We start from the raw sequence: 27,645 nt of genomic DNA on the forward strand, positions 1-27,645 counted from the left end.
AGGAACTACATATCCCATGACTGCTCGCGAGAAGGAACGTGATCTACGCGTGTAGACAGACATGGCGCTGTGTAGCTCCGTGTGACAGGTTAGCATCTCAACAACAGCTCCGGACCGACGCGTCTGCGCACTGAGCTCCTCCGCAGACAGCCGCGGCGGGCTGACACACCAGGATGGGGTCCCGAATCAAGTAAGAACCCTGATCTGCTGCTTTCACTGAGCCTGTTAGCCTCCTGCTGCTAAGCTAGCTGTGTTCCTGAGAGTCATTGAGGGAGACTGAGCTCAGTGTGAGGGCCGGACTTGTTGCGACAGACTCTGCTGCTGTTCTAACTTCATGTAGCGGAAAAACAAAGCGTTTAAATGTCTGTGTCCGTCACATTACAGCTCATTAAACGTGTGAGCATGAGGCTAACACAGAGACACAGAGGCAGGGGCTTGTTTGTGTGTGCTCATGTAAACATGGTGCCTGTGGCAGGGTTCATTAAACAGGATGTTAGTTTACTGGATGATGTAGATATTGTGACTCATCTGTCCTCACAGAGACAGGCTCAGTGTTTATGGAGCTCCTCTGGTTCTGAGCTAGTCTCTCTGGATCCAGCTAGCTTCTGGACTCATCTTTGCCTCAGACAGACAGGGATACCAGGGGAACGAGCAGAGGGGTGGCCAGAGGGGACACTTGCCCACCTTCATGTCTGATGTGACACCTCAGCTGTCACCCTGAAATCAGACACTGTGATTGGCTGTTTGCCCGGTTAGAGGCAGGGCTTCAGTAGCTTCATTTAGTGTATTAAATCCTGTTCATCGCATGGTTGTCCTCATTTGCAAATTAATCACACATTTTGTATCTTCTCTAAGTAAGGGATAATGTATGGTTAGCAGGTTGTTATGGGAAAAAGAATCCCGACAGGGTGAGACAATTTGCGGCGGCGTCTTGTCTCACCCTGAAGGGGTGTAATCTTAATATCTTCTGAACCGTTAGAAAAAAAATTCACCCCCTGTACAGTGTGTGCTGATAGGGAAGTTAGCTACATAGAGCCAAGCCGTTTCTTGAACCAGGCTGTAAACATGTTTATTTCTGCTGCAAAGATCGTCTTTTTTGAATGGGTGTGTATGTAGTTTCCGGTGTTCCTGCAGCCAGCCTCAAGCGGATTCTTGATGAATTGCAGTTTATAACACTTCCGCATGGGCTTCATATTTTGAGACAGGAGGTTGCCGCTTGGTTCTATGAGGAAGTTCTGGCTTATCGTTAGTGGGGCCGCCACTCACCCAATCAGGACAGAGGGTTGGGGAGTAGCTCTGGTTGGTCCATCATAACCAATGGGGTGGCTGTGGCTCAGTGGGTAGAGTCAGTCATCTATCAATCAGAAGGTTGGCGGTTTGATGCCAGTTTCGGCAGTCACATGCCAATGTGTCCTTGAGCAAGACACTGAACCTTGAATTGCTCCCTCTGTTGTTCAGAGGTGTGTGAATGTGTGTGAATGAGATTAGCTAACACTGATGGTCCCTTACTGAGGCAGCCTCTACCACCAGTGAGTGAATGGGTATGAATGGGTGAATGTGATAAGTAGTGTAAAAGTGCTTTGAGTGGTCAGAAAGACTTGAAAAGCGCTATATAAGTACAAGTCCATTTACCATTTTACCATACTGGGGAATGAGGGGAATAATAACAATGCTTGATACAAAGGCATTGGAAAACACAGAGATTTCGCCATACTCTCAAATTACTTCACTTACCAATGAGTACCGATGGGTTTCTCCAAACCCAGCAGAAAAAAGGTAACGTTTTTTCCTACCAACAGCAGCTTTAAAGGGATATCTTTAAAATGTGTAATATTTGTTTGCTTTATCTAAGTGCATGTGTATTATTAAAGCTGGGGTTGGTAGTGAGATTTAGATCCACTTTTTGTTATACTGGTTAAAATTATCTTATTATATCTTATCTTAATTATAATTATGTCCCAATGGCAATCAATACATAATGTGTTCTAAAAAAAAGACAGAAAAAAAGAAACTACAGCAGGAGTAAACCTGGGAAAACATCAACCAATCCCTGCCATCAGGAGCCAAATTATGAAACCAATCAAATCCCATCCTGACGTTCTGCCCGCCTCCTGCGCTTACATTTCATGTTTGTTTGTGTTTTTAACTTTCACTATGATAATGTTTTGGTGTTTTCTTACCGCTGAGTGAGACATGAGTTGATGTAGTGCAAAACACAAATGATTTGCTGAGGACCGGTTTTGAATCAATTACCATCATGTGGTCGCGAATCAGCGGCGCTCGTGCATGTGAGCGTGGGCGACGTTTTGGAGGAGCTCCGAGGGGAGGGGGGGAGAGGTTAGACTTAGCCCTGAGGAAATGTTACATTCAAATTCATGCTAGTTTTCCATGACTTCAATGCAACAATCCAAAACAACAACAAACGCTGTCCAGAAAAAACTCCAGAGTAACAGTTTGTGTGTCTGAATGTCTCCTCCACTTTATGTCTCTCGTCCTCTCACATGTTGTGTCTCTCGGTCACATTGGAGGCTCTTAAAGGTGTGATGTGAATTATTCCAAACAGACCTTCTTCAATGTTTACGTCCTTCAGACTGCAGCTGCACATTCAGATATCACTGTTGAAGTTTGTTGCTTGTAGATGCGCCCATGCATCTCTGTTGCAAACTATCAACGTGTTGGATAGGAGGAGGAGGAGGAGGAGGAGGCGCTCTGCATCAGCTGTGTGCTTGTTCGGTGGAGTTTTAGACTTGATGTCCTCAGGTGTTAACTCAGCTCACATCAACAGTAAATGACAAAAACTTTGATGTTGTTCAGAGAGAGCTTTGAGGCTGAACTGGTTTATCCATTTCTGCTCACAGAGGTTTGTTTCCTCTTGTCATCAACGTTCCTGCTGCATCGCTTCCTTACTTCCCAAACTACAGGTCAGGCTGAGGGTCATAATTACAGATCCTGAGTGCATCAGTTGCCTTTTATAAAAATAGTTGCAAGCTGAAAAAGTGTAAACAAGCTCTATGCCAATAAATTAATGTATATAGTGAGACACTGTGCAGGATGGAGGCGAAGCTAAATGTTGATTCATCATCATCCAGATTTCTGTGCTACAGACATTACAGTCATCATCATATCACTGTGATCAGTTATTGATTTTAATTGATGTTTCTAATTAAAACGGTACGCTTTAAACAATGTGACCCACTTTGACTCACTGTGTCACGCCATCATGTCTCCTCATGGTGGCGCTAATGAGATGAACCCTGTACTGTACCTTTAAAGGTATTGTGTATTCTTCAGTGGATCAGATGTCCTGATGTGTCATTATATGATTGTGATGAATCATTAGTCGCTGAATCACTGCATTGAGATTTTGATGTGATCACGCTCCGTGTGTCAGGTGTCCTGAGTTCACCTGCAGTGTTTGAAGTATCTAAAGGTGGATTAAAGTCTCCTTTTTGAGTCCTTAGAGAATAAAACTCAGGAGGTTTATGTGTTTGCAGTCTGTGTTGTTGCTCTTAAAGATTATTCTCAGTAATCTGACCTCAACATGATGCTTTAATGTCAGTAGTTTCAATAGATTTGATCAGTGGAGACAGATAAGGTGAATAGGTGATGTTCTCTCCTCCATCAGTCAGAGTCTGAACCGGTCCCAGACTCTGGACCCGCCCCCGACTGTAACTCCACGTGTGATCAGACGGAGTTAATCCAGTCTCAGATCCCGCAAATCTCACTAATCATGCTTTCACTATCAGTACGTCAGCACGTTGATCATTAAAGATCTGAGCAACAGGGTCCGGTCTTCTCTTTGGTCCAGTTGCTCAGAACCTGTAACCCGGGTCAGGATGATCCAGATCCAGGATCATCTGACTCTCTCTCTCTCTGTATGTGTTTCATTTTCAAAGCCATGTTTGATTGGATCAGTCTGATCCAGATCCAGACTATTCAAGATTATCCACTTTGGATTAACAGTGCTCCAAGTGGACTACATCTCCCAGGGTGCACCACTGCCACTGTAAAGATCAAGGGATAGAAAAGCACATATGCATTATTTATCTTAATAATGAATCTCTCTGTATCAGCAGAATCAGGTGGATTAAACAGGTTTCATGATGCAGAGGTTACAGGTCATTATATCGTGATATAATCTGACTCAGAAACAAGGAAACATATTCAGATTCATGTTAGTCAAAGTTTAATTGTTAACAGTCTTGAAGAGGAAACATCTTCATTTATAATCAGAGTTAAAGAGTTAAATTATAATAAATCACAGCGGTGTGATCCCTCTCCGTCTCATCCAGCAGCTGTAGATGAGATTTACATTTATCACCTGCTGTCTCCTGATTGGTGTTTGTCTCTCACCTGTAAACCTCTGGTGAGTTCCTCTCACTAAAGTCGTCTCACAGCTGAGAGGCGTATGGGTGTTTTGCCAACATTAGATAAGAACACTATTCATGAATGAGACTGTTGTTGTTCAAACAAACAAAGTCTTGTTTTGAAGTTCGAACATGTAATTATGGATTAATCCGAGGAATCAGAAGAAATGTCGTCTTTTATTCTTTACGCAGAGAGCTGAAGTCTGCTCAGACTTTCACCCTGCACAGAGTCGCTGAGGACTCAGATGTTCAGAATAAGTTTTATTTAAAGGCTCCTCTCAGAGCACTCAAGGTCACCACTCAGGGCAGAGTTTTTAAATAGAACAATATAAAAGTTAGTCAAGACTTGATATGTTTTTTATATTAATGAAGAGATTCAGGAATATTACCGACCGGGAGAGTTATCATCTGTAACTGGGCTAAATTATAGAAAATATACTTCACTATTAGGTTATTTTGATGGATCAAACTATTTTTAAAACCACACATGAATGGCAGGAATGATCATTTCAGTGTCTGATTTTTGCTTGCACTAAAAAAGACTCTCTAAACTATCTAAATTAAATAAATGTGACATTAGTTTGGATTTTTTAAAACTTTTGGACAAGATTTCAGCTCAGAGTAGCTCCGCATCATAATGCATTTATTCCACACGTCTTATCTGATCTTTATAAGGTGATTGTGATCATTTTGACAAAAAAACATTCATATAAATAAAATGTTTTGCAGATAAAGGGTCTGTTTTGCAAATGAGCTTACGTACTGTACATGCATGTCCTGAACATGATTGCTTTACTGCACATTTAATTCATCTATAGCACCATGATGATGTTAGTTTCACTCTAATCTGGATGATCTTTCTGTTTCAAACTCTGATGCACATTTAAAATGATTTATTTTAAGTCAAAGAGGGAGCTTCACTATTTTCTGTCCTCAATGTTGTCATGTATGTTTGATTACCTGAAGTTTAGTGTTCGTTGAACTGAGCGTACAGTGAATCCAGGTTTTGTTGAGCTTTCAGAGAAGCTTCACACTGAGAGTAAACATTTGAACAGAATCAGAGCTTTGTTTTAACACTTGAAGGTATGTTTGAGAAAGGATTTCAGTCCATAAAGAATCTAACATTATGAACACGCTGTGGTCTGTGTTTCAGGGAGAGCCCTGAGTCCACGTTTGAGGTCTTTCTGGAGGTTTCACAGCCAGGAGTTCACACCTCAGGTAAGTCTCTGAAGGTTATCCTGTTTTTATACTTTATATACCTGCAGTGCATGATTTTAAGAATGAATCCACTTTGGAAAGAAATGAGTATATAATTTACAAACATCATAAATCAGTGTTTGTACTTCAAAGTGCTCTCAGATTATTCTTCCAGTTAAACTCCGACACTGAGCGGTTTGATGCTCGTCACGTTTCATTAATGCAAACTTCACATCCTGAAGACTTCTTCATGTTTGAGTTACAGAATCTGATGTTTAACTTTACACATCGAATCAATTCATCCTTCTTTCTAAAAACATCCTGAAGTATTTAATATTAAAATAACAGCTGTCACTGGCATTAACCAGGTAACGTGGTGAGCTTGGACCACGCTCATGTTTCAGTTCTGGATCATGTTAAATGAGTTGATCTCCCTCAGCTGCTTCCTCAGGGTCTCTTTCTGCAGGTCTGTGACAGGGTGACGGTGCATCCTCAGTAAAACTTCCTCCCCTGCAGCCTGTATGAGTAGAACTTCACGATGCACGGCTCCTTATGAGCAGGAGGCGTTTATCAGACTGAGATGAATGTTTAAGAGAATTATTGGATTTTCATGGACACACAAATGTCTAAAAGAGTTCCAAATGACGAACTGCTTTATGTCTCAGAGATAAATGTTGATCAGTCCGGTGTCTCTGAGGTTTCTCATTCTAATCTGCAGTTTGTGACTAATCAGACTTCCTGGGTTCGCAGGAGTCGGGTTGTTTCTAAGAATTTGTTCCTGTTGGAGTCTTTTTCCTCGCATCACATCCTGTTCAGTTCAAAGATTGTCAACGCACACAAAACCTGCTTCTGATGGTTTTATATATGCACTCTCTTTAGTGTCAGTCACAGAATAGTTCCACATTTTGACATAAGACCGTAATACTTCAGTTACTGTGATATGTATGTTTCTGCATTAATAAATTAAGTCATGCACAGGAGTCTGATTTGTAGAGGGAGTCTGTTTTTACATTTTTTAAGTTTGCAGGGTTTACTTTCTTCATACGATCAGTTTGCATGTGTGAAGGCGTCACCTCAGCTTCCTCACATTCAGATAAAAAGTCTGCAAATCTTTTGTTTTAATGGATAAACTCAGCTGGTGAATAGGGACTTCTATAGCACATTCAGACTAAAACCCCAACATACTAAACTTAAACTCTGAACTGCAAAGAGTGGAGGTGTGCCCTCTGTTTGGCTCCAAATAAGAGATTTATTTCTATGTTCCTGACATTATTTAATCTAAACTCAGCTCAATAAAGCAGAGAAATAACACACTTATGTCTAACTCCACCTGTGGGTGATGTGTGCATGTATTTTATGGACTACAGAAGCGATTAAACAAACATCAAGATAATTCATCATCTGTCCCAATAATTTGTATCCCCCTTTAAAAAGCAGCTCAGACTTCATATCTGAGGAACATATTCTACATCACCAATAACTCCAGGGTCAAACACATGTGCTGCTTTATTACACGGGGATAAAACCTCCGTGCAGACTTTTTATTTGTCCCCGGGGGGCGATCGGTTCTGCTGCTGTCGCTGTAAAAACAGAAAGTCAGGGTGAGCCAGAGAAGATATAACACCACACACACAGAACCATGTGTAATAAAAACCTTTATAAATACTGGGGGTCAAAGGTGAACACATGACACACGCATGAGAGGAGAGGTGCTCATGCTCACTGAGTTAACTTCTGTTGCAGCCGTCTTTAATGTGAGGCGTTCAAGGACTGTTTGAAAGAGCATGTATCAGACTCATATAGATATTTAGATTAACTCCATCAAAGACTTCCTGTTGGTAACAAAGCACGCCGCCCCACCATCATGACCACAACGCATCTCCAGCTCCTCCTGTTGGCCAAAGTGAAGCCAAAATGCCCCAAACACAGGCGCAGTGCTCATTTAAAGTCCAAAGCGTTCCTCCCCTACTCTGATAATCCAGAGCACACAGCGCTGTAGGAGCTTCATTGGTCAACACATCTGTCAATCATGATGTCACACCCCCTCTTTTTATATCATCAATTACTAATTTGAACATCAATGAACACTGAGACATAAATCAGCATGATAAGAACTAACTATAATGTGTAACTATAACACTTTGACCCATGTCCCATCTGTTAACATGGAGGAGGCGGGGCTTATTAGCTATACTGCAGACAGTCAACAGGGGGAGCTCTGAATGTTTTGGCTTCACTTTTAAAGAGCTGTCTTGTCGTCCATGTTTTTATGCACTGCTCGTGTCCTGAGACTCTGCAGAAATATTATTTTCCTGAACACTCTGAGGAGAGAGAATTAAATCTTCTTTCTGAATGCCCATGCTGAAGATAACCTGTGAACAAAGTCATTATCAGCGCAGAAAAGTCTTCTTCTCTTGTTTATATCTGACGGCTGAATTATTACTATTCACTTGAGTTATAATACATGTTGCTCCATAAGCTGTGAGCTCCTCCTCACTCTTTAATGTGTATTTATCTGTAACAGGGCCGGAGGTGAAACGACAGTATCCTGCAGATTACACAGACCAGGTGTGAATACTTTATCTTTCTTCTGTTTGTCCTCACTGTTCATTAGCTTCTCTTTATGTTTCTCTCCTAATGTGTTGACTGTTACTTACTCTATCTAACCTTCTCTAACATGTTGTTTGTGTTTATAAATGTGAGAGAGAGAAAACATCCCTGAGACATCTGACTCAGTGTTACTCTGCTCATTTAGTTTCTCCTTTATTGAGATCATGCCCCTGTTTAACATCTTCACTATTCACCTAACAAATTAGTTTCATTAGAATACAAAGAAGTATTTATTATCAGTTATGAATTTCCAGCTATGTATTTATTTATTTTATTTTACTTATGTGTTTATTCTTTTCTTCCTGCAGTGGTCAGACTTTATAATCAACATCAATAATCTCACCAAAACATACTCAAGTGCAATATCTCCCCCGTCTATTTATTAACAGGCCATCTACCCATCTTCTCACTTCTGTACATTGTTTTATATAGAGATAGACTGATATGTTTTTTTCAGGGCCTATACCGATACCCATTATTAGTAGTCAAGGAGGCCGATAATCGGTGTTTGGAGCCGATATTCATTTGCAGTCAAAGGGGAAATATTGGCGTCAAATTTTTGAATATTACAAACTCCAACACTTAACTTCGTTTAATTGCCTTTAAGCATATGTTCATTAAACAGCTTTTCAGATTTGCAACATGTTAAAGGTTTTTTTTCTTAGACAATAGACATCTTTGTTTTAAAATTCTAATACAAAGTACAGGGAGCTCCCAGGCTCAGCAGCATGTCTTATAAAGTTCAATGAAAACTTAAACAAATAAATAGCTCTCTAAAGCTTTCTACAGTAAATTAATGTTTTCCAAAATGTCAATATAACCGAAATGTTAATCTTTCACTTATCTTTGTTTTATGGGGATATTTTAGTTTTTTTGAAGTGGAGTTGTATGAGTTTTAAATCACTTGTAATTGTACTAGACACAACGGATGCTGCTCAGCTCGTCTCCTGTGATGAGAATCTGCAGGGAGAAATGGAACGCAAGCTAGGCTACGGTTTCTGCAAACGGTGTCATTTCTGCCACATGATTTAAGTGAATTTTGAGCTATAATAATCCAGTTTAATTTGATCTCGTATCGGCCGTCAGACTTTTAAAAAAGGCCAATGCTGATATGTGTCAAAATGCCGAATATCAGCCGCAATAATCGGCCCGGCCGATAATCGGTCTATCCCTAGTTTTATACCTATGTTACTAGTCTGTGCACATTTTTCACTGCATCAATGGTTTTAAAATATTTGTAAATGTACTTATTTAGTTGTGTGTATACGTTGGTAAGATATGCTTTTTTTACTTCTTTAATTTTAATTGCTAATAACTTTTTAATAATTACTATTTTACAGGCTCTTTTTTACTTCATACTGTTTTGCACTGTCTATTTTGCTGCTGTAAGACTTTAAATTTCCCAGTTGTGGGACGAATAAAGGAATATCCTATCTTATCTTATCTGATCTGATCTGATCTGATCTGATCTTATCTTATCTTATCTTATTCTAACAGGGACAGTGAACAGCCGTTTATACTTCTGTTAAAAACAAACAGCTACACAACAATACACAACCACTAAACAACAACATGGGTACCTTCACTGTGACATTCTGATTATTGATTCAACATGTTGGGTCATTTTTGAGCAGTTTTTGAGTTTTTGTTGTTTCTGATTTGAAGTTTATATCTTTGGAGAAAATGTGATGTCAGTGATTTACTGTCCTCTTTTACCCTTTATGTTTGTCTGACAGGAAACTCTGAACACAGTGCCCAAGTTCTGCTTCCCCTTCAGCATGGACAGGTACAAACACACACTCACACACATATACACACACACTTTTATCGCCACTTTGGGACCCATTCTCATCCCTCAGGTCGTTGGGTACCTGTGTCTAGTTAATAACAGCAGTTTTGCATGTTAAAGCAGATTTGATGCAGAGACGTCTGCAGCTTCAGACTGAACTGATCAGCTGAGTTTATATTAATGATCAGATCACAGTCAGCAGAGACTGCTGAACGTCCTTCAAGAGCTCAAAGCCGTCCTCAATACACAGCACAGAGGGTACTGAGGGGCTCTACTTCCTTCATCCATCCCTCCTTCTCTCTCTGTCTCTCTCTCTTTCTCTCTGCAGCCTGACGGTGAGCCAGGTGGGACAGAACTTCACGTTTGTGCTGACTGACATTGAGAGCAAACAGAGATTCGGTTTCTGTCGCCTGTCCTCCGGGGCTCACACCTGCTACTGCATCCTCAGGTCAGTGTGTGTGTGTGTGTGTGTGTGTGTGTGTGTGTGTGTGTGTGTGTGTGTGTGTGTGTGTGTGTGTGTGTGTGTGTGTGTGTGTGTGTGTGTGTGTGTGTGTGTGTGTGATCGACTTTGATCCTTCAATGTCGGCTCTTCCTATCAATGTGAAGCAGAATTCACCAAGCGTTGGATTGTTCACCCACTAATAGGGAACGTGAGCTGGGTTTAGACCATCGTGAGACAGGTTAGTTTTACCCTACTGAGGATGTGTTGTTGCAATAGTAATCCTGCTCAGTACGACAGGAACCGCAGGTTCAGACAATTGGTGTATGTGCTTGGCTGAGGAGCCAACGGTGCGAAGCTACCATCTGTGGGATTCCATCTATGCATTGACTGTAAACTTCACGTTTACAGTCGATGAAGTCACTCTTATCAATGCCTCCTCTAATGAACAGTTTATAGACTTATTACTGTCAGCCTCAAACTCAGCGACTGTTTATAACCAAACTATATCATTAGAAGTGGATACAGCCACCGTGACGTTTCTGGATATCTTTGGGACCCTCATGTTTGGAGTTTCGTCCTCTGCATCTTATTCATGTATATTAAAAACCAGATATGGCCATATTTGGTGAACAGAGTGGAGCTTGAGAGAATATATCATGTTATGATAGTGAACAAGATGATAACCATGACTACCACGAAGAAGAAACTAGAGATTGAGAGCATACACTCATTAGTGTTTACTGAGGGAACAAATCAGCCGAGGAGGAGGAGGAACATTTACTATAGACTGATATAAAATCAGCGGAGTCGCCCCCTGCTGGCTGTTAGAGAGAACGCATGTTAGGAGACATCAGTGCCCTCACTTCTTATAAACAGTCTGTTTGTAACAATAATGAGTAAATAAACTCTCTGCCCCCTCAGCTACCTTCCATGGTTTGAGGTCTTCTACAAGCTGCTGAACATCCTGGCAGATTACACCATTAAAGGACAGGTGAGTCACCAACTCAGGGTTCCCGCGCATCTTGGAAAACCTGGAAAACAGTTGACCAGTTTTCCAGTACTGGAAAGCACCTGGAAAATGGGAGAAAAAGTAAAATGTCCTTGAAAATCACATATAGTCCTGGAAAATTATTCCAACATGGCTGCCTGCGACCTGACCTGATTAACAAAACACATCCCCATTCATTGAAAGTTGAGTGCACGCTGTGCTGGAAAAGACAGCGACACTGCGCAACTTTTTTCACATCTTTTCTCCTTCACTTCATAATCATGCATTCACAGAAAACGGGGGTATATTGTCTAGTTTTATGGTACATTAACCTTGTAGAGTGCTCTTTTGATTCAAAGAGTCTTATATTTAAGTTATAGTGTGACCAGTGGAGTCGGGCCGAGAGCTTGGGGGTCTGTGCCTCACAACTTTCTCTGCAGGCTGAGAGCTCAATTACCGTACTCTAGCTCAGTTGTTCTCAAAGTGGGGTCCTGGGACCCCTGGGGGTCCGTGAACCATAGCGTGGGGGTCCGTGAAATAATTTGAATAATTTTCTAATAAATTATAAAATTGTGCGGTGTCATTACAAAACAGCATACACCATTGTTATGATACCATTTGGTGGCTCGAAGGGATATGTGAGTCTTGCTACTGTTAATTTTTTGAAAGCGTTTAAGATCAATTACTTGAAAAGTATAAATGTTGTCATGTTGAGTCCACAAGGAATGAAATGACCCTCTGTTTTAAAGTATACAAGTGGTATTTACTTGATTCAAATTGAAGTGTTATCTGTTTATCACTATGGTACAGGTCTGAAGTATTTACATTGATACGTTTTACAATACAAATAGTTCCAAGGGCAACTAAGAGTGCAAATGGTAGTAAGCCTGTGCTTTAGTGATGGGAAGTTGGGCTCTTTTCAGAGAGCCGGCTCTTTTAACTCGACTCCCAAAGAAGAGCCGGCTCTTTCGACTCCTGAATGGCTCCTAATTTAGGATCTTTATAGACGTATATTTTAGCTTAACTTTGCAAAAACGAATGGTCTGTATGTTGAAAATCCTTTTACGTACAGTGTTTTTATGAGAAGACTTATAATTGACCAATTTTGTGCATTTATTCTGTTATAGAACCATTCTCACCCTAAACCTAGGGTTATGATTAGAGTTAGGGTTATGATTAGGGTTAGGGTAAGGGTTAGGGTTGTGATTAGGGTTAGGGTTGTGATTAGGGTTAGGGTTGTGATTAGGGTTAGGGTTGTGATTAGGGTTATGGTTGTGATTAGGGTTATGGTTGTGATTAGGAACCAGAACCGAATCAGAACCGAGTCAGAACCGAACTCAAGCAAACCAAACCAGAACCAAACGGAACCGAAACCAGAACCGAACCGTACCAGAACCGTATCAGAACCGAACCGAACCAGAAACAAATCAGAAACGAACCAGAACCAGAACAGAACCGAACCTGAACCGAACCAGAACCAACTTAAGCAAACAGAACCAGAACCAGAAAAGAACCGAACCAGAACTGAACAAAACTGAAACAGAACCGAACCAGAACCAAACCGTACCAGAACCGTACCAGAACCGTACCAGAAACGAACCAAAACCAAACCAGAAACAGAACAGAACCGAACCTGAACCAAACCAGAACCGAACTCAGGCAAACAGAACCAGAACCAAACTCTAGCAAACAGAACCAGAACCAAACTCTAGCAAACAGAACCAGAATCAAACTCAAGTAAACAGAACCAGAACCAAACTCAAGCAAACAGAACCAGAACCAAACTCAAGCAAACAGAACCAGAACCAAACTCAAGTAAACAGAACCAGAACCAAACTCAAGCAAACAGAACCAGAATCAAACTCAAGTAAACAGAACCAGAACCAAACTCAAGTAAACAGTGTTGTGAGCAGAGCTGGGGCTGAGCACTGTGAGAGCTAAGCAGCGAAAGGAAAAAACTGGGAGCCGGCTCTGTCTCGATGCGAGCCGGCTCTTCTGATTCACTATAAAGCATCGTCTCTCAGAGCCGCAGCTTTTGATCATGACACCTCACTAATGTGCTTAATCTGTGTTACAATTATGAGGGGGCCTTGGACAATTTTCTCACCTGTAAGGGGTCTCTGGCTCCAAAAAGTTTGAGAACCCCTGCTCTAGCTAGTAGGAGTGCAAACTCCCGATAGTGAAAACAAACGGAACAAAAGGAGTGACACAGCTGCACAGAAACTCCACATTGTAGACATCGCTGATCATAATAGACATCGCCATGCAGGAAGACAGTTTACATTTTTTTAAATCTCTGAGAGATCTTCAAATACAGAGTGCGTCTTTACACCGGTGTGATTTTTTCAGAGTTTACGGTAACTCAAATAAAAAAACGTGACATTTGCTTTGTTTTATATCGACCACTTAGCAGGATGAATATCATGATTAAGCAGGTATATTATGAGTCTGAGTTGAGTTGAGAAACATTTGTGGCTATTTTTGTCATTCAGATCTATTTAGGTCATTAATGCACTGATCCTCTGATCATTATTATTATTTAATTATTTCAGTAAGGCAGCTTCCTGATTCCTTTGCTGGATCTTTTGTTTTTTTCTTAGATGATTTTATATTTTTTGAGAAAAGAGAAATATGAGATGTTGCCCATCATTGTTACTTGGTTGCACTAATAAAGTGAAGTGCTGTACATCTGTGGTTGCATTATTCTATTATCAATTTGCCATAATTTTTAAGTATGTAAGAGATGATTTCATTGATAGCCATAGACTACATGTCTTTCAATGTGGACTTACACTGAGAGGAACATATTAGACTATATAGGAACTAAATTAGGAACTACATTTAGACTGTCATACCAGCTTGACCATCAATGAAAATGTCATGGACATGTCCTGGAAAAGAGTGGGAACCCTGCCAACTGCAGACACTTCATTCATAAATCTGTGGGTCAGTTTGTCCTCCCTAACACGAGGCTGTGTGTCAGCTCTGAAACTTCTCTCTTTTAACTTCCTGTTTTCACAGATGTGTTGAGTTAGCTTTCGATATTAGAGAAGTAGAAACAGCAAACTAAACATGCTGATGGTTTCTGTCAGAGCGGATCTCTCCCTCTACATACACAGTGGCAGCATCACACTGACATCAAGACATTCACATGATGGTTTTAACAGAGATAAGGAGATGTGTTTTCATTGTGTGATGAAGTTTTGCTTTGAAAAAACAAACATACAAAAGTGCTAGATGCACGGTGCCGGTTTGGCTCAGCGTTTAAAGCATGAGCACCGTGCACAGAGGTTGTTGTCCTCACTGCAGCAATCGCTGGTTTGAATCCCGGTCTTGACCCTTTGCTGCATTTCTTCCCCCGCTCTCTGTCCTGTCAATAAAGACAAAAATGCTCAAAACAATAACTTGAAAGAAAAATCTTGTTGAATTTATCTCAAATCTTGTGGATGTTTCAGGAGAGTAACTGGCACGAGCTGCTGGTGTCTCTGCACACTCTTCCCATCCCCGAGCCTGGAGTTCCTGTTCATCTCGGAGTGGTGAGTCTGACTTTATATCACATCTCTGCAAACAGATGTCTGCTCATCGACGCAGCTGCACTGAAGCTTCAGGGTTTTATTGTACACAAAAATACAGTTTGGAACATTATAAGCTCGGGGCGCAATCTCTTAATGAACACAGCTCACAGTCATTCATCAGGACAGGAACAAACTGATGTGCAAATGAAGGCTTGTTGTATCATGAGCGTTTTAACCTTTAACTGAGATCCTGTGTTTCTCAAACAGATTAAAGATGCACGTCTGCAGGACGAACGCTCTCACAGCAGTTATTACTTAAATCCAGTGTGACCTGCAGCCTGATCCCTGAGAGGAGGGAGACTCTGCTCCTCGTTGTTTTTGTCTCGTTCAGCACATTAACACACTGATCCTGTTGTTTGTGTCTCTGCAGCATTCCTTCTTCACTGTGCCTGACACCGGGGAACTCCCCAGCATACCTGAGAATGTGAGTGCTGTCATTTCACTAATGCACAATGATAATCCTAACAGACCGCAAAATCCACGACGTTCAGCCAAGCAGAAAAACACTCACGTCTGTGAAGAGTCACGTCAGGGAACATAAAAACCAGAGATGAGTTTCCCGAAAGAGGAAATCCATGAAAACAAACCAGAACCATGATGTTATGAGGAGATCAACTCTGGAGATTTTTTTGAGCTTATCTGAACAAGTGTTCACATTAATAAGAGGAAGATGTTCATTTTTTTCATGGGATACTTCTCAGTTTGTCTGCCCTGGTTGCTGCAAACTGAAAATTGAAGTTGAATTAAAACTGAGAAGAAACACTTCCTGTGTTCATGTTCGTTTGTTGGGCTCTATGATCATCACTGATCTGATCATCTCTGCAGAGATTCTGAATATAAACGTAGAATACTCTGAGGTCTGGATTTTGAACTGAGAAGTGTCAGCAGGAAGAACAGTCTGTATGGAGAGCAAAAGCAGGAGGAGCACAATCCAGCGTAATGACGGCTCCCATGGTTGTTAATCTGAGGAGGATTTCTTTCAACAAACAAATATTGTAAAAGTAGTTTTCTTCTTCTCTTGAGGACAGACCTGACAAAGCTTGACTTTTGACTTTACAAGAACATCACAAGAACATCAGTTTCTGTTTCAGGTTCATACTGCTGAAGGAAGCCAGAGTGAAGCCTCTGTGGTACTGTTTACAGTGAAGCTGAAACTTAGCATGTTGTGGTGTTCTGTTCATGTGGTTGATCCTGATGGAGGTCAGCTGGTCTTCATCCTCTCTCTGACTCTGCTCGTCTCTTCTTCTTCTTCTCTTACAGAGAAACCTAACAGAGTATTTTGTAGCAGTAGATGTGAATAACATGCTCCACCTGTACGCGAGCATGCTTTATGAACGTCGAATCCTCATCTGCTGTAGCAAACTAAGCACTGTGAGTACATCCAGCTCACGTCTTCTCTCTGATGTAAACTACAAAGATCATTCATTCAGTCTGATATATCCATAACAGTGTCATTCATCCTTATGTGAAAAATATAATTTTTTTATTCATTCCTCAATGTATTTTTGAATTGTGCAAAGTGAGATCAAAGTTGAGTAAAATAGTGACATTACGTGTCTTTTATAATGACTTTATGTTTGTCCACAGTTAACAGCGTGTGTCCACGGCTCTGCAGCCATGATGTACCCCATGTACTGGCAGCACGTTTACATTCCTGTCCTGCCTCAGCACCTCTTAGACTACTGCTGGTGAGTTCATACAGACTGATGACCTCTGTCCACACAGGTAAGCACAGGAGGGCACCAACGACTAGGACGGAAGGTTACAGAATTAAAGCCCCGGACAGTTTTAGGAAGTGTTAAATATTATTAAAGTCATATCTCCTGCACCATCAGACCTGCAGAAAACATGCTGCTCACACCTTAACTCATCTTTATTTATATATCCCCTTTCATAAATTTGAGCATGCAGCGCAAAGAGCCACACAGAAGAACAGTGAGACAGAAAACAGCAACAGATAAAAGATACAAGACTAAAAAAAGATAGAGGAGAGTGAGATTCAATACTTACAAATATAAATAAAATAAAATAATTATTATAAAATGAATAAATTGAAATCAGATAAATACCAGAAAAATTAAATAAATATAGAATAAATAACAGAAAATAAGAAAGAATAAGTACAAGTAAATCCAAAAAATTACAATAAAATATGATAAATATCAGAAAAATGAAATAACATAAAATAGGATAGAATAAAACAAAAATGATGCTAAAAATGTTTAAAAAGCTCTTTATGCAGTCCAGGGTTTTAAAGAAATTACTCCAAATTAAAAGCCAGATTAAAAAGTCTTAAGTTTACTTTTAAAAACATCCAGAGAAAACAAAACACCTCACCTCATTCTGGCTAAAGTAATGTGAATCCTTTCTTACGGTTGCATGATTTATCAATAACATTTCAAACCCACAGCAAACATATTGAGGCTTTAGAGCTTCACAAAAACCTCTTCATATCCTTTAATCTTGCCGAGTCAATGATCTTCAGCTCAGGTTTGAAGAATAATGTTTGAAACCTCACCTCTGTTTAATCCCTGATGAGTTTGATTTAAATAAAGATCTGATATCTTTGGTGTAACATGTTGTAACGTTCATACCGTCTCTTGTCTCAGTGCCCCCATGCCCTACCTCATCGGAGTGCACTCCAGCCTGATGGAGGTAGGTGTCTGTGACTGCATCATGGAAGATTTAACATGGTTTAAGCTGCTTCTTCTCTCACTGATGTGTTTCCTCCTCCTCTTTGTAGAAAGTCCGAGGGATGGCTCTGGATGACGTGGTGGTCCTGAACGTGGACACAAACACCCTGGAGACCCCATATGATGACCTCCAGAGTCTACCCAATGACGTGGTGAGCAGCTACATCATGCATTATGTTTTAATAGGGATCTAAACATCAGCAGATACATTTAACTCTGACTTCATATCTTTCAGGTTTCATCTTTAAAAAGTCGTCTGAAGAAAGTTTCCACGACCACAGGAGACGGCGTCGCTCGAGCGTTCCTGAAGAGTCAGGCATGTCTGTTCGGCAGCTACAGGAACGCTCTGCAGATCGAACCGGTCAGTACGAAGCAGCAAGGGCGAGACTCTGAGCCCCACACTGCCCCCTGGTGGCCAAGACAGCTGTGTGTGTAAATTATATTAGTATATGTTTACTATACTATATGGAGCTTCACAGAACAGACTCTGACTCGGTGTGTGAATGAGACAAGAGATGTGAAAGAGCTCTGAGTGGTCAGAAGAGACAGAGCGATATAAACACAGTCCGTCTGATCATGTGACTGATCGTCTGATTATGTGACTGCCGTGGCGCTCTCTGACAGTCGTCGTGTGTTTTCAGGGCGAGCCGATCACGTTCAGTGAAGACACGTTTGTGAACCATCGATCCAGTGCCATGAGACAGTTTCTGCTGAACGCCATCCAGCTGCAGCTCTTCAAACAGGTACACAGACACACACACTCACACTCACACTCACACTCACACTCACACACACACTCACACACACACACACACACACACACACCTTTGATTCCCTCTCACTCCCTCCTCCATGTCTCTGATCTCTCAAGTTTATAGACGGGCGTTTGGACCTGTTGAACGCAGGAGAAGGTTTCAGCGACATCTTTGAGGACGAGATCAACATGGGAGAGTACGCAGGTGAGACTTAGGTGGTTTTATTCTGACTTCACCTTCTGTTTACTGGCTGCATCATGCCCTTCACATGCATGCTGTATCACCTGTCCTCATTGTGTCTCCCCCTGCAGGCAGTGATAAGACCTACCACCAGTGGCTGTTCACTGTGAAGGTGAGAGGGTGTGACTCTGCAGAGTGGCAGAGCGTCGCTTCAGATCGGTGCTAAGTTTTTATATCTTATGCCTTTATGTTTAAATAACTTAATATGGTGCATGTGTGTGACAGAAAGGGGGCGGGGCCATCTTCAACACGGTGAGGACCAAGGCAAACCCCGCCATGAAGAACGCATACAAGTTTGTGAGTACAGCCTCATTCATGCTGTGTCAGAAGTTTAATTTTAAAAGCATTTATAAAAACATATTGAGTTTACCTTTTAAAGTTCTGCACATTTAAAGGAACACACCTGTGCAGGTACTATCAGCAGTGAAGGTAGAGAAAGTTCCTCTCAGGGTAGTAAACATGAGTTAGACCAGCTGTGTGCAGAAACATCTCATGTCCTCAGAATCAGTGAGAGACTGAGGAACGATCCTTCTCTGTGTTTGTCTGCAGGCGAAGGATCACGCAAAGATGAGGATCAAAGAAGTGAAGAGTCGACTGAAGCAGAAGGTATGAGGCTCTGTGCTGCTGATGATGATGATGACGATGATGATGATGATGATGATGATGATGATGATGATTTGTTGTTTCTGTAAACATGGTCTGATTGAAGTCAGAATTTAAATCTGCAGCGTCACCAGCTCACCTGGTTAAAGCTCTCGGTCTCTCCCTCACAACAAACACTCCTCTGACTCACCTGTAAACACCTACGTAGCCTCGGCGTGCAGCCTCCCTCCCCCTCCCTCTCCCCCTCCCCCTTCAGATCCACCTCTCCTCTCGCCTGTGTCAACCTCCTCCCCCCTGTGTCCCCCCTCTGCAGGAGCAAGCGGAGAATGGCTTCTCCAGCACGGGATCGGCAGTCATTGACGACGACAACACGGCAGGGTTCACCTCCTCCACAGGCGCAGTCAGGAGGGAGGGGCCACTGAGGACGCTGGAGGACCACCGGCCAATCACTGTGCACTTTGGACAGGTAGGAGGAAGGAGGGATGCAGGGAGGAGAGGACTCAGATGGCTGATATAAAGAAATGTGACTGCAGGATAGATCAGACTCATCAGGGATTATTCTGTACCATTTTTAGTGGAGTTAACTTGAACTACATTTCCATTCTCTCGTAAGGACTACAACCTCCAAGGAGCATCTTTCTGTAACAGTATGCAGATTTATATTGTTTGCATGTTCTGGGTGTCTGAGGTCTGACTCTAAGAAAATGAAGTTAGACTCTTTGAGTAAGTTGCAGCAGTATATAGAGTTATATTCTGTACGAGCTGTCACAGTGTGTGGCTCCTCCAGCAGATCGACCACACTGAAGTAAAAACTCTGATATGTCTGAAGAACACATGCATGCACCCCTGAATTCTCCTGTTGGTAATATCATGTCATGATTTCTTCTTCATGCAGGCTCGGCCACCGATGTTGCTGAAGAGGCCAAGCAGTAATGTGAGTCTGGAGAGCAGCCTCGACCAGTAAGCCTTCTTCCATCACTTACAGACTAACACACTGCTGATTATTATTATTATTATTATTATTATTATTATTATTATTGTATTGTATGTTTTTATTATTGTAATTATCAGTGTTTTATTTATTTATTTATTTATTTTTAATTATTATTATCATCATTATTATTATTATAATAATTATTATTGTTATTATTATTATTATTATTTTGTTTAAACAGAAGAGAGAAGGACTCAGAGTTTGTGGACATGAGTGAGAAACATTGTAAAGAGAGTTTGATGTCCTGTAAAGTTCCTTTTCTTCTTCTTCATCTCAATCAGTGAGACTGATCTTTGTTTGTTTCTTTGTTTGTTTGTTTGTGTTATCTTACTTCCTGTTTAACTAACTGCACATTGATTTGAATAACTAATCAATGATGACTAGGGATGCAACAATAATAAATCTCACGGTACGATATTGTCACAGTATTAAGGCCATGGTATGATATTATGGCAGTATTGTCAAAAAAACAAGATGACTTTGAAAAAATGTCAGTGTGGAATGATAAGGATAAACACACTTACTGTAATTGAACACAAACATAATGCTCAAATGTTCTAATCACATTTATTACTACCAACAGGTATTTATATGTGCAGGCACATCCGGTGTTTCAAGTGACAAGCAAATTAAAAAAACCTTTCGGTTTAGTGTCTTTAAACTGACTGGAATTTTGTAACTTGGCTCAAGTGCGTTCACCAACCTTTTAAATCCCTCATTGTCCACCACTGAAAATGGCTGCAGGGGGATGATTCATTAAGTGGCTTCTCATATTACTTGTATTCCCCGACTCGTAGACGATCGTGGTCTGGCCGTGTCTGCAAACAGGTTTTTTTGCATGTCCGTCATGTTTTCTCCTTGATCGTTTTTTTGTTTACTGCAAAACCAAAATGCGTCCATACTTCTGACTTAAACTTCGCAGGAGGTTCCACTAGTTTAAGTTTTCCGCTCCGCTCCCCCTCTGTGCTTTCCGCCATCTCTTCCTGCACTGCACAGGGGATCATGGGAGATGATGTTTGCTTCTCAGACTGGCCCACTCAATAGCGGCAGAAAAAAAATACACTAGCGGGGGTACTCCGAGTCCCTGTTTGATACTGTCACACGCCACGACATTACTGTGGGAATTTTGAAACCGAGATACCGCAATATTTACAATACCGTTACATCCCTAATGATGACTGATCAGAGTGAAGTGTTGACCCTGATACACTGACTGTGATTTAAAGATAATTCTCTGAGATCACTAACGCTAACCTCTCTCTTCTTCTTCTCTTCTTCTTCTCTCCTTTCTTTAACCTTTATTAACCCCCTTGTGAACCTGTCCTCCTCTCTGTCCTCTCTGTCCTCCTCTCCATCCTCCTCTCTGTCCTCATCTCTGTCCTCATCTCTGTCCTCCTCTCTGTCCTCCTCTCTGTCCTCATCTCTGTCCTCCTCTCTGTCCTCATCTCTGTCCTCCTCTCTGTCCTCCTCTCTGTCCTCATCTCTGTCCTCCTCTCTGTCCTCATCTCTGTCCTCCTCTCTGTCCTCCTCTCTGTCCTCCTCTCCGTCCTCCTCCTCCCCGTCCTCCTCTTCTCTGTTCTACTCTCCTGGCCGTAGCTCTATCCGTCCCACTCGTCACTACACAGTCTTTCTCTCTGAGGATTCGTCTGGAGACGAGCTGCAGTACGACGAGGAAGCCATCTCTGCTTTCCCCGACAGCTTTCTGTTCTCCGTCCCGTTCGAGTGGTCTCCTCTGTACGCAGCTCTCTCTCTCTTTCTGCACCATTCACTCTGTTTTTACTCTCCTCCTCCTCTCTGATGGGATGTGTGCATGCTTTTAGAGAACATTTAGTCTCTGTGTGGGTTTGATCAGACGATGAACTGTTTGTTTATTTAGTTATAGACTTTATTTGAAAAGGATGATGCAAAAAACAATAGAAGCTGATGTATCACACTAAGAGATTTTAACTGTTGATAGTTTTCATCTCCCGCCTCTTGTTAGACTTTTAGTTTATTACAAGCAGAGAGAAAGAAAGAAAGAAAGAAAGAAAGAAAGAAAGAAAGAAAGAAAGACAGAAAGAAAGAAAGACAGACATAAAACAGCATGCAGTAATAATCCTGGTTAAAGAAAATAAATGATGTTTTTTTAAAACACGTTATAGACAGTTTGGATTTTGGAACAGCTAGTGTCTATTTTGGACGAACGTTCTCTCGTAGGTCTCGTGTGTTGACCTCTCGTCTGTGACAGATTCTGAGTAACTAAGTCAGTCCCCGTGCCCCTGCAGGCCTCAGCCGTACCGCTCTCTGAAGGAGGTGGAGCTGATGGAGGGAGATGATCCGGGTTTCGGAGCAGAGAGTCACACGGCTCCTCCTAGTCCGGTCACAGAGAAGTTCTCCAACATCAACCTGCTGGGAGACATCTTCGGCTGCCAGGACGAGCCGGACAGCCAACACATGAGCCTCGCCAAGAGTCTGGAGGACCTGAGGACCCCCAAAGACTCGGACGAGCTGCAGGCCAAGTTCACCTACCAGGTCAGAGGTCACAGTGACGCAGAGACATTTATAGTTAGAGGTGTTTTTAAAGAGACAGCGTCAGGTCCAGGGTCAGGTGGACTCTCTGGTCCTCATGTGAGTCTGTGTTTCTGTGTTTCAGAGGATGGACCTGACGGTGGGCGAGCACTCCCGGACTCTCCCCGGACTCAAACTCTCTAATCAGTCCTACAACAAACTGTGGAGCATCGGGGCAGAGGACTCCACCCTGCCTGTCTCTGTCCCTCCGTCCTGCAGCAGACCTCCTTCTGTCCAACTTCCTGTTCGGTCCGAGGCCCCGTCCCCGAACCGGGATACCTCCAGTCCGGCTCCTGACCATATGGACCCCTCCACCTCCGGGAGCATCACCATCCCGCGCCCCCACGGGAGGAGAACCCCGGAGCTGGGCAGCGTCCTCGCTCCTCCCGCAGCTCAGTCTCGTGCTAAACCTGATGGAGGGTCTTCGTCAGGTAGGCAGGAGTTCAGACAGGCCCTGACCCTGAGCTCAGACCAAGACCTGCTGCAGCCCCAGAGGCCTGCAGAGGACAGCGTAGACCTGCTGAGCCTGCTGGACCCCCTGAGAAACTCTGCTCCATCCAGTTCCACCTCTGTACCTGACGGTGTCGGAGCATCCTCATCGTCAGGGTCCTGTAAACCCCCCCTGCCCCCCCGGCCGTATCCTCAGGGTCTGCCTCCCTTCCCCGTGCACACCCACATATCCCTGAACCCCTTCACCCCGTCCCCCCAGCTGCACTACGCCCCCACCGTCAGCGGGAACCCCTTCAGTTCAGTCTACGGACCTCCACCCGGGTCTTACCTCCACACCCCCCCTCAGACCTTCTCCTCTCTGCCGGGTCTCTACAGACAGCCGTCCCCGGGCAGCTCCACCCTGCCCCCCACCTTTGGACTGATCCCCTCCACCTTCCCCTCCTCCATGCCCGCCTCCTCCTCCAGTAACCACACTCTGTCTAGCCTGATGGACTCCTCCTCCTCCTCCTCGTCCTGTACCAAGCCCCTCCGAGCTGAGGAGAACTCTCAGACCGCTCAGGATCTCTTTGGGGACCTGCTGACTTTAGCCAAACCGGCGACCCCCCCGAAGAAGAAGGTGGAGGACCTGAGGAGGAGGTGGGAGACGTTTGACTGAGAGCTGTGAATATGAACTCTGCCCCCATCCCGTCACCTCACACTGAAGCTCCCTGCAGGACCAGGACCAGGACCGGGACCTTCTGTTGCAGCTCACATAGAATAAAAACACCTGAACATGAAGGGTTAACGTTTGAAGGTGTGAGGACCAAAGCTACGCCACAGGGTTTGAGATTACGAGTGGACGTCTGTAGTTCCACAGAAAACTTTAAACAGGGTCCTGATATCCCAAAACCACCACAGGTTTTAATCTGAGTGAACTTTAGAATCATCGTGTCTTAATCTGAGATTATATGAATTTACATCATGAACACAGAGAGTAGACCAGCAGAGACGGTTCAGGGTAACGAAGGTGAGCTGGAGGCTCACGTCAGGGTCCTGCTCACCCTGTCAGGATCTATCTCTGATTAATAACTACAGGCACAAACCAGCCGACACAAAACACTGATTTAAATTATTTATTGATTGAAAATGATCGATTTACAGAACCTATGATATTGAGGATGAACTACACATGTTAAGGAGTCTTAACCAATCAGGATCAAGTATTAAACACAGCTGGGTAAGCACTGATAACCAGGAAACAGAAGTACACAGCAGGAGGTTATTATACTGGAGAATGAGGTCAGTTGATTTTATGTATTGAAACAAATAATTAATCTGTCATCGTGCTGAACATCCTCTACTTTAACACACAGACTGTTCCTTTAATGAGGTCAGAGGGTCAGCACGTCCTGCAGCAGACTGTAGGTGCGTTCAGGTGGAGCAGAGGTGTCCGCGTGTGGAGGAGAGGAGTTTGGAGAGGTGAGAGATTAGCACACAAAACCATCAGCTAACACTTCACAGGGTTCGTCTGTAACTCTGACTCTGTGGTGATATTTGAGATCATTTTAAGGAGCTACAACAGGCTGAAACAAAATAAGGTGACGATTCCTCAGAGAGTGCTTTAATGTTAATATCATTACAATTATTCATGCAGCAATTTTTAAAATCAAGTTACAAAGTGATTGACAAATGAAAAGCTAAAATAGTAAAGATAAATAAATAAACAAATAACTAATGAATGAATCACTGAAAAACGTCTCACCTGTCAGTCCGAGGTAGCTCCGCCCTGACTCCTCCCCTCTCTGACTCCGCCCCCTCTTCCTGCTCTGTGACTCTAAAGGCTGATTTATACTTCTGCGTCTCCCCTACACAGCAGGGGCTGACACAGACATAAGCACCACATACTTATGCGTCGATGTGTCCGTGTGGAGCAGCAATTGTCTGCTGAGACGCTTGAGGGCAGTGTGGTCTCTCTGATAGCCGATCGCCTCCCTCCGGCCCCGCTACGATCTCTGTTTACTTTTGAGAGAGATTCAGAGCGTGTTATGTTAATCTACGGCTGATACATGTTGCTGTTTATCATACAGACGTGATTACATGAAGAATAGAGAGGAGGAGATGAAATACACAGCCGATGTACGGGATCCCTGAATGGCTGTAAATGCAGGAAACACAATGCCGCCAAGCGGACCAATCACAGGGCTTGCGTTCCGCGTCGATTTAACAGCTCACTACTTCTGCGTCGACGCAGAAGTATAAATCCGCCTTAAATGGACCATCATTCACTAAATGACCATCATGCTGTGTTGAAGAAGAAACTAAACACATTAGTTTTTACTGAGGGAACAAATCAGCTGTGGAGGAGGAGGAATATTTACTATAGACTGAGGAGTTGCCCCCTGCTGGACGTTAGAGAGGCTGCAGGTTTAAGACACTTCTGCTCCTCTGACTTCACTTCAACTTCTTCTTCTTCTTCTTCTTCTTCTTCTTCTTCTTCTTCTTCTTCTTCTTCTTCTTCTTCTTCTTCTTCTTCTTCTTCTTCTTCTTCTTCTTCTTCTTCTTCTTCTTCTTCTTCTTCTTCTTCTTCTTCTTCTTCTCTGCGTGCTCACGTTAAAGCGCTGATTCTTTAAACGCAGACCTGCTTTAGTTCTGATTATATTTACAGCTATGTATTTCTCTTTAGGATTTCTATTTTATATTTAAAGTAAAAACAGAATCACAGTTTGTTCATCGTGACTCTAAAGACAACACTTCATTATTTAAACACATGATGTTAGTTTATTATAATCTAACCTGTGAGACAGAGTGAATCAGTCTTAGGTTCTGCTTAAAGGTGACTGCTTCATGTGGCTCTGCTGCCCCCGGTGGTGAGGATGTGTCACTACAATGATTCAAATCAAAGAGAAGAACTTTATGAATATGATTTTTGATCTTTGATGACTGATCACAGTTCGTCTGGAGGAGCGACGTTATAACCACGTGTCTGCAGTATGAGGTGTGTGAGGAGCATTTACTCTGCAACAGAAGGTCCTGACTGAACACACACACCTCTGCTGACCTGCGACAGACTGCTGAGCTCACCTGGACCCGAGCGTGTCCTGGATCCTGATTGTTTGGCCTTGTTTGAAGACGATGCAGTTTTCTGGACTGAACGCTGACCCGCCTCTCTGTCTTCACTGCACCACGTTAGAGTAGCATCAGTTATCTCTGTGACTCTGAAGCATCATGCAGTATCTGTGAAAGAAACATGACGCGGACTCTGAGTGAGCTGATCCTGCAGAGCATCTCCGTCACGCCGTCACTTCTTCGTCTTTGTTTCTGGCATTCATGATCTTGCTCTCTCTCTCTCTCTCTCTCTATCTCTCTCTCTCTCTCTCTCTCTCTCTCTCTCTCTCTCTCTCTCTCTCTCTCTCTCTGTTTTATAAAGAACATTTTAAAGGTCTGTCCCTGAGCTGATTTGAATCGTCCTTGTTTTGCACTTTATCGTCCATCAACTTGTTTTAAAGTCTTGTTCTGTCCGTCTGCTCACGTCTGCACTTTGACCTCCTTTGTTGTTGTTGTTGTTTGTTGTTGTTGTTTGTTGTTGTTTTTATTTGCCTTACTGTCCTCTCTGTGTTTGGCTGACGGCTCCCAGCTTCCTTTCAAACAGCTGACCCGTCTCTCGCCTCGTCAGGTGTTCTCGTGTGTCGGATGCCAAAAGTCCTCCAGGCTTTAAAGCTGTACAGGTGTAGCTACATGTTTAGCTGCAGGTGTAGATCAGGTGTAGCTGCAGGTGTTAGCTGCAGGTGTAGTTAGTGCTGTGTGTGTTTGTGTACAGATGACACTATATAGAGTGTAAACAGAGAGGTGACTGACCCTCGTGTACTCTTCCTCATCCTCATCCTCAGACTGCGAGCAGGTTAGCTTGTTGCTGTTTTTCCAAAGATGGCAGTGAGACTTCTTAATCTTCTTCTTCTTCTTCTTCTTCTTCTTCTTCTTCTTCTCTTTAAAGGGTCATTCTTTCATTTTTAAACACAAATAAACTCACTGAACCAACCTGACTCCTGGAGGTATCCTCTTTATTCAGTGGACTCGTCCTTTAACTTCTCTCTCTCTGCTCGTCAGACTCCAACAACGTAAGTTAAATGTGTATTCTCTGAGGACCAGGAGAAACTTAGGAGGACAAATAGTTTTATGTCTGCAGACTTTCAACCTGTCGCTGCATCTCACGTCCGAACACTCAGACGTCAGGTTTCCTCTGAGTCTGACCGTCTGGACAATGATTGCTGTTCGTTTCAGAAGCTGAAGGATCTAAACTCTCGTCTTCAGATATACAAAGAGGAGAGGAAACGTTTGATCGTCTGAATCTGTGAAATGAGCCTTTAATCTTGCAGCTCACCCCTGTGCATGCTGGGTGATCCAGTTAAACACTTCAGA

At 42.7% G+C, this 27,645-nt stretch overlaps 1 protein-coding gene across 1 annotated transcript; it reads left to right on the forward strand.

Annotated features, from left to right (window-relative positions):
* On the forward strand, positions 1 to 27,269 carry dennd1a (DENN/MADD domain containing 1A). Its single transcript, XM_034709752.1, has 22 exons — positions 1 to 190; positions 5,521 to 5,585; positions 8,089 to 8,132; positions 9,911 to 9,960; positions 10,292 to 10,411; positions 11,327 to 11,396; positions 14,849 to 14,929; positions 15,339 to 15,392; positions 16,229 to 16,339; positions 16,556 to 16,656; positions 17,578 to 17,623; positions 17,712 to 17,813; positions 17,897 to 18,022; positions 18,303 to 18,404; positions 18,533 to 18,620; positions 18,728 to 18,768; positions 18,882 to 18,953; positions 19,206 to 19,262; positions 19,573 to 19,725; positions 20,155 to 20,219; positions 22,518 to 22,764; positions 22,886 to 27,269. Exons 1-22 carry the CDS (start codon positions 174 to 176, stop codon positions 23,903 to 23,905), a joined length of 2,832 nt encoding a protein of 943 aa, XP_034565643.1. The 5' UTR covers positions 1 to 173; the 3' UTR covers positions 23,906 to 27,269.
* The last annotated feature ends 376 nt before the right edge of the window (positions 27,270 to 27,645 follow it).

Source organism: Notolabrus celidotus, chromosome 19, assembly GCF_009762535.1.
Source record: "Notolabrus celidotus isolate fNotCel1 chromosome 19, fNotCel1.pri, whole genome shotgun sequence".
NCBI lineage: Eukaryota > Metazoa > Chordata > Actinopteri > Labriformes > Labridae > Notolabrus > Notolabrus celidotus.

What these genes read in the sequence shown, in the direction of transcription:
- dennd1a (XM_034709752.1), top strand. An exon ending in CTGCAGATTACACAGACCAG is followed by an intron (nt 8,133 to 9,910) that starts GTGTGAATACTT and finishes TTTGTCTGACAG; the next exon opens with GAAACTCTGAACACAGTGCC. An exon ending in AGGCCAAGTTCACCTACCAG is followed by an intron (nt 22,765 to 22,885) that starts GTCAGAGGTCAC and finishes TCTGTGTTTCAG; the next exon opens with AGGATGGACCTGACGGTGGG.